The 7,500-nt window shown below is 41.7% G+C and overlaps 1 protein-coding gene across 10 annotated transcripts in view; it reads right to left on the bottom strand.

The window, feature by feature from the left end:
• LOC121683726 (ferroxidase HEPHL1-like) overlaps window positions 1–7,500 on the bottom strand; it is a 98,080-nt gene that overhangs the window by 52,491 nt on the left and 38,089 nt on the right. For all 10 annotated transcript variants that reach the window (XM_042063499.1, XM_042063490.1, XM_042063491.1 and 7 more), the window contains exon 9: window positions 6,540–6,745. In XM_042063499.1, coding sequence (XP_041919433.1) covers window positions 6,540–6,745 — 206 coding nt within the window. The remainder of the gene's footprint in view (window positions 1–6,539; window positions 6,746–7,500) is intronic.

The following is a 7,500-nucleotide window of genomic DNA, read 5'->3' as shown; positions in this document are numbered from 1 at the left end:
AAACCACTTTTTGTGGCATTTCACGTCGCGATGTTTTGAAATCCTATGCGGCTACAGGAGCTTCCAATCGCGAGGAAACAATTTTGCATTGGCACAACTAACTGATGCAATAACATTGGTTTTATTAGGCTACTAGGCTATTTGTTTTGCCTTACTCTTGATTAATTTAGGCTAGGCCTTTGTATTCAGTTATTCATCATCTTCCGTCCTTGTGTAGCCTAGCGCACGCATTCTCAGACCTGTCACCTGTCACTCATCATCGTAAGGGAGGGACAATCATCAGCCAATCAAGGTGGTCACTTCAGTCAAGCTCGAGTAATGACATCATCCATAGCAACGAAGACTCACTCTTAGTTTAGGAGTTGTCATTTTTCCTTACTAAGAGTAGGTCTGAAAGGCTTTGTGAATAACTTTTAAGAGAAAACTCCTAGCTAAAATCTTTTAGTGCGATTTAGGAGTACTCCTAGTGGTAAGATAAAAGGCTTTGTGAATATGGCCCCTGGTGTCTAACCCAATGCATAGCCCATTTACACAAAATAATGGTTGAATATTACTGATGATATTTCATTGTTATTTAAGAACATGCAGTGCGCGTAGGGCACCAAAAACATCTTAATCGTAAAAAATCATCTTACCGCATATTGTGGCGGGTCTGTTATTTAGCCTACTTACTGTAGGCTGCGCAAACCACAGGCCTTTATTTTGGGCAAGCCTGCATTCGAGGCAGGCCTTTATTTTTATAAGGCTTCTGTTGAAGAATTTTATATAAAGCCTGCGCTAACAGTAGTCCTCCTGCCCCTGCTACCACAGCTGTGTGAGCGCGTCCCTGGATAGTGTGGCATGCTCACGCGTTATTAGAGACCGACCGATCGATCGGCCAGCCGATTTTTGCTATTTTTTAATCAATCGGCATCGGCCGATTTTAAGTCAGGCACATCTGCGGGCAGCTACTTGGAACACAGTGCGAGGTTTTAAAAGAGACGGTCTATTTAGAACTAAGAAAATCTTTGGTTTCAAGAAGGAGCAAGACTGTCTACAGGTAAGGCATCAATTTTTACATTCCAGTGTCCCAAAGTCGTATATTTTCTCTTATGATTTCTCTTATGGTTGTAATTTGTGATGTTTTATTTACAGAAAGTGCTTTATTTACCAAAAGTGCGTTGAGAATGGGCCAGCAAGCCCCCTCAATGCTGGACCCCGTTTCTCGAAAGCATTGTTGCTAACCAGTTAGAAACTTAGTAGGTTGCCTATGGGAAATTGCATTGCAATCAAGTAAGTTGCTAACTTAGTTAGCAACGACACTGTCGAGAAACACACCCCTGGTGACCAGCGTGATGTTTCGATCTAAACTGTAGTAATGGACAATCTAAGTGAAAATTTAACAAAATGAGGACGCAAATCTAACATGTGAACGCTTTATAACACTGTCATCCCATGTCCATTCGTTTTCAACTGCATCGGAGTTGAAGAAGAAATGAAAGTTGCTTAACGTTGTGGATACGAGTGCGTTGGGAATGCGCCGACTATGCAAGCCCCCTGCCCTAAACGCTGGTGACTGCTATGTTACGATTTAAACTTAAGTAACGGACAATCTAAGTGAAATGTTAACAAAAAGAGGACGCACAAATAACAAGTGAACGTTTTAAAACATTGTCATCCCATGTCAATTTGTTTTTGCGATGTATACATGTTTGATTTGATTGCGAATTTGAGAAGTATCAAACGGATGTTCTCTATTTCCGGTTTCCTGCACAGCATGCTGGGAGACGGAGTTTTATATTGTTGAAACCTAGGTCTGTGGTAAGGCATTGAAGTTCCACAGTGAAACTGTATAACCTGAACATGTATTTTGCCGTTTTGAAGTAACTATCTGAAGTTGTCACATCATGGAAGTCTTCATGCACTCTGTTAAACATATTAAAATGAATAATTAATAGACTTAACAGACTGCAAGAAGTCATACATTTGTTAATTCTTGTTGTTAGGAATCGATGAGTAGGCCCCTACAGTCATTTTTATATAATAGCCTACATAATATTTCTACTATATACATAAATATATAGTGTATAGTGTATATATAGAACATATGTTATTTATTATGTTGAACATATGTTATTTATTATGTTGATTTTTTAATGTTCAATTTTCAATAAATCGTGTGAAGTTTACAAGTGTTGTGCCTCCTCTTACTAGTATGATTTTTAGCATGCCAATTAAAGATAACACGATAGCATATCGGCCCTAAAAATCGGCCCAAAAAATCGGCAGGTCACATCGGCCATCGGCTGACTCCGACCGCTAAAAATCGGTATTGGCATCGGCTTTAGAAAAACCCAAATCGGTCGGTCTCTACGCGTTATGTCTCCTTCTTGCAAACTTGACTATAGCGAAACCATTGATGAAAGCAAAGCAACTATTTAAGTCTTCATAAAATAACAACTTGCCAGATATGCCTTCATGGACAATAACGTAGACAGCAAATTAAGATATTTTTTCGTTTTGTGGAGCTGCACCGGTATCAAAATCGATCACATCATATTTAACCGGTATCAAAAACGATCACATCATATTTAATTTTCTGCGAGAGCACCGTCATCCAGACAAAGACTATACGGATCTACGCCAATAAAAAATCATGGATTACGAGGGACTTAAAGGCATGCATAATAGAGAAAAAACAAGCTTTTGCCCAGGGTAATGCGGACCTTGTGAGGGAAAAAAGATATGAATTGAGAAGCAAACTGCAGAAGGCAGGTTGGACTATAGAAATAAAGTGGAGAAGCAATTTTGTTCTGGCAATGCCAAAACTGCATGGGAAGGTCTAAAACAAATGATGGGGAGGGAAACAAAACAAGGAGGTGGCCCACGCCCTACTCCATCTTTTGCAAATGACTTGAATATTTTCTACAGTAGATTTGATAAGATGGACTTCAGCACTGAGCGGGAGGAAGTTTGTAAATCTGTCCCAGAATGCAACTTAATTAATCTCACTGAACATGAAATCCTTTCAAGCCTGACCCGTATAAAGCCCAATAAGGCCCCCGGCCCTGATGGCTTAAGTGGTAAAGTCCTCAAGTTTTGCTCTCACCACCTAAAGGGTGTGCTCACCAACTAGTTTCAGATTCTGCTGCAGACATCCACAGTTCCCAAGACATGGAAGCAGTCAAATATTGTGCCAGTTCCAAAAAAACCTGGTGCAACTGAACTGAATGACTTTAGACCCATTGCTCTCACTTCCTTTCTATGCAAATGCTTGGAGAGAGTAGTAAGTAAACATATAACATCCAGTGTGTCCAACACCTTAGACCAACTTCAATTTGCATATAAATGTCAAAGGGGTACAGATGATGCAACTACAACGCTGTTCAATGTCTTAGCCAAACATCTACAGGTTCCCTCTCATTATGCTAGAGTTTTGTTCATAGATTTTGCATCTGCTTTTAATTCTATGCAAATTCATGTACTGCTGCAAAGACTTGTTGATTTAGGGGTTAATGGTGGGGTAATTCATTGGGTTAGGGATTTTCTCTCAGACCGCCCTCAACAGGTTGTCTTGGGGAACATCAAGTCAGAGCCCACTGTGCTAAACACTGGAGCACCGCAGGGTACCATTTTATCTCCCTTACTGTTCTCTATATACACGAACAAATTTAAAATTCAAGAACAACATTTTAGTTTACTTATATGCTGATGACATGGCCCTGGTTGGTTTAATGCAGAAAGGTGATGTGGAAAGAGAACATGCCTACGCCGGCCACACATCATCTCTTCAGCAATGGTGCCAAAATAGCTTCTTAGAAATGAATGTAAGTAAGACGAAAGAACTTATCATTCAGAATGATATGGACCTGTTACCGCCAATAATTATAAAGGGACAGAGAGTGGAAGTGGTAAATGTTTTTAAATACCTTGGCACTCTTTTAGACAGCAACCTCAGCTTTAAAACACAGATTTTATTTATAAAAAGTGCTCACAACGGCTTTACCTTCTACGTAGACTCAGAAACTTTGGCGTGAACAGGGACATCCTGCAAACAGTGAATAAAAATCTTGTCGAAAGCATTTTATCATTTAATATGATAATGTGGTATGGCAACCTGAACATGCAGCGAAAAAATAAATTACAGAGAATAGTGAACATGGCCTCAAAGATCATAGGAAAGCAGCAAAAGCAACTAAGTGTGATGTATGATGAACAGATTTTAAATAAAACCAGGAAAATCATAAATGACCCCTCCCATCCTCTGTACTGTGAATTTGAGCTCCTACCCTCTGGGAGGCGTTTTAGGGTGCCCACCGCTATTAAAAACATCTTTAAGAATTCCTTCGTCCCTAAAGGAATAAGGGCGATTGGTCTTATTACGTATTTTATTTATTATTGTATTGTATTGTGTTATATTTACTACTCCTCAGCTACTTTATTAATCTAAACACTCTACTGAGTGCTAATGTACTTTTATATTAACTTAGTAGGCTATTTTAAATTTATTTTTTATCATAACTTAGTGTTCTCCTCTTCTGCTTTGTAGAAGTGCAGTGCTTGAATGCTTCATTGTGTACTGTGGGATTATTGTTTATGTTTATATGTCTGTGGTGAAACTGAAGACAAATTTCCACTTTGTGGACAATAAAGTATTCGTATTCGTATCAACAGCAGATTTCGATTTTCGTTAATCACTGTGTAGTTATGCCATACCCTAAAGTAGCCTAAATCGAGGTAATGTTTAATTATACATGATTTATTTTGTTATTGAATTCATAGGCTGGGATTCCTCTCGACAACAATTATGTTTAAAGGTAGCCTCCTGCTTTTTCAGAAGGGGCGGCAGGCAGGCTACTGACAGAGCGACGTTGTCACAGCCATGCCAGGTTCTGCCTCAGCCACACCCACTCCTCAATCGCCAGCAGCCACTCAATCATTCTCCCCTGAGTACTGATTACCCACACCTGTGGGTAATCACACTGAAACGTTTTTTAAGCAGCTGAGACCTTGGCTACCTGTCTGTCCTCGTCGCTGTTCCAGAGACTCAGATCGGTACCCTTGGCCGTCACACAGTGCTCTCTGCCCTTGGTCTTGGACTTTTCTCTCCCTCAGTTAAGTCAGTATCCTCTGTGCGTTTGAACATTCTTTAAGGACTCTCTTTGGATTTCTGTTTATGCTGTTTCTGGATCTTCTGTGTGTTTTTGGAGGCTTCTCTTTTACCCTGTTCATTTTGGATTGTTCTTCTGTGAGTTTTGACTGACACGTATTCTTCTAATAAATACAGCTTTGATGCTTGAACCGATCCTGTTGACCTGAGTCTGTGGGTATCCTGACAGACGTACAGTGGCAGAGCGACGCACAGTGGCTGAAAGTGGTACTAAAGTTTCACACAGCTTCACGTCACGTAATGCGCGAATGAAGTGGCCATTTCAAAGTAATGCCCACTGTAGACATACAAATATATTGCACATATTTTTTATTTATGTTTTATTTCAGCAAACTAAAATACTGTTTTGGTTCTCATCCGCTATCCGCCTGCAAGGAGTTCCTTATCCGTCCGCATCCCCGCCCGTGAATTTTATGGCGGCCTTACATTGTACGATTTTTCACAGTCGGCGACTAAATTTCCAAAGTCGGACAGAAATCATGGGAGTTGTACTGGAATCGCGGCGCACTCCCGTCAACTAGATCGTTAAGTGTAAGGTGCCAATCTTAGCGGTTTTAAGTCAGTCGGAGTCAGTCCTTTTCTACTTTATTGTTACGACAATATCAAACATGTTTGATATATTCGTAAGTCTTTCCTAGTCGTGGCTCATGCAAATAGTGATGTGAACTATAAAAACCAATAGTGACCTCTCTCCAACACCAAACAGGAAGGGGCAAAGTAGGCGACAGCTGTAGCCTATATGATTAATTGTTATTCTTATAATATTTGTCATTTCTTATACATATTTAGTCGGCTCTTCCACGTGACAGAACAACTCTATATCGGTTAGGGATTTCACGCATGAAACAATGCTGCAGAAACATCAAAATACGACTTTGAGTTTAGTAGGCTATCATTTCAGTTCCTGTTTATCTATTGCACGATGGGTAATAATTTAAAGGAATCTAGTTGGAGTCTTGCCAATAGTGAACCTGCAAGATCCCTAATCATTGCAAAATCATAGTCTGTGACTTAAAACTCTACTACTTGTCTTTAGATGTGAGAGGGTCTGTGACTGTAGTCTTTCAAAAATCTTTTCCAAATCTTTGCAAATCTTTCCAAAGTCTGTCAGTGTAAGGAGGGCTTTAGGAATGTCCCAATCCACCCGTTTGAGCAACTTTTATGCGGGTACCCGACCCGTTACAGGCCTCTTACACGCGCACGTATGTCGGTGTCGGTGTGTGTGCGTGGGCACGTGTGTGCACGTGTGTGCACGTGTGTGTGTGCGTGTGTGTGTGTTGGTGCGTGTGTGTGCGTGAGTGTGTGTGTGCGCACGTATATCGGTGTGTGAGTGAGTGCGCACGTATGTCGGTGTGTTTGTGTGTGTGTGTGTGTGTGTGCGCGCATGTACCTGCTTGCCCTCCTGGTCCAGCTCTCCTTTCCTGCAGATCTTGAGCGGCCCCACCAGTCCAGAGTTGGTGTCCTTCACGGGGTCGTGGGCGGAGTAATAGAGGTATGATTGACAGAAGGGATCAGAGGGGGAGGGACCTTCCAGCACTCTCCACCGATAGGTGAATTGCTCTCCTGGAGCGACGGCAGCTCCCCGCCCACTCACACCTGCAGAATCCAAACACAGACACAGAGACGTCAGGTCTGCAGGGTATTAACGTGTCTGTGGGGGTATTAACGTGTCTGTGGGGGTGTTAACAGGTCTGTGGGGGTGTTAACAGGTCTGTGGGGGTATTAACAGGTCTGTGGGGGTATTAACAGGGTATGAACAGGTCTGTGGGGGTATTAACAGGTCTGTGGGGGTATTAACAGGTCTGTGGGGGTATTAACAGGGTATGAACAGGTCTGTGGGGGTATTAACAGGTCTGTGGGGGTATTAACAGGTCTGTGGGGGTATTAACAGGGTATTAACAGGTCTGTGGGGGTATTAACAGGTATGCGGGGGTATTAACAGGTCTGTGGGAGTATTAACAGGGTATTAACCGGTATGTGGGGGTATGGGCATGATTCAAACTGAAATGTGTGTCTAGCCAATTGAAACAAGTCTGAGCTGCAGTTGTCTCTGTTTGAATATAATACCCAGGGCCTCCCGCAGGAAATGTGTTAGTTATGTGTGTGTGTATGTGTGTTGGGTGTGTGTGTGTGTGTGTGTCATGCATAATACCAGACTGGTTCAACAGCTCTGATGATGTGTTTTGTAACATCCCTAACACCCCTGATATAGTGTGTGTGTGTAGCTCTGATGATGTGTTTTGTAACATCCCTAACACCCCTGATATAGTGTGTGTGTGTAGCTCTGTTGATGTGTTTTGTAACATCCCTAACACCCCTGATATAGTGTGTGTGTGTAGCTCTGTTGATGT

This window comes from Alosa sapidissima, chromosome 15, assembly GCF_018492685.1.
Source record: "Alosa sapidissima isolate fAloSap1 chromosome 15, fAloSap1.pri, whole genome shotgun sequence".
Lineage (NCBI taxonomy): Eukaryota > Metazoa > Chordata > Actinopteri > Clupeiformes > Clupeidae > Alosa > Alosa sapidissima.
This window is presented reverse-complemented; position numbering and strand designations above follow the sequence as displayed.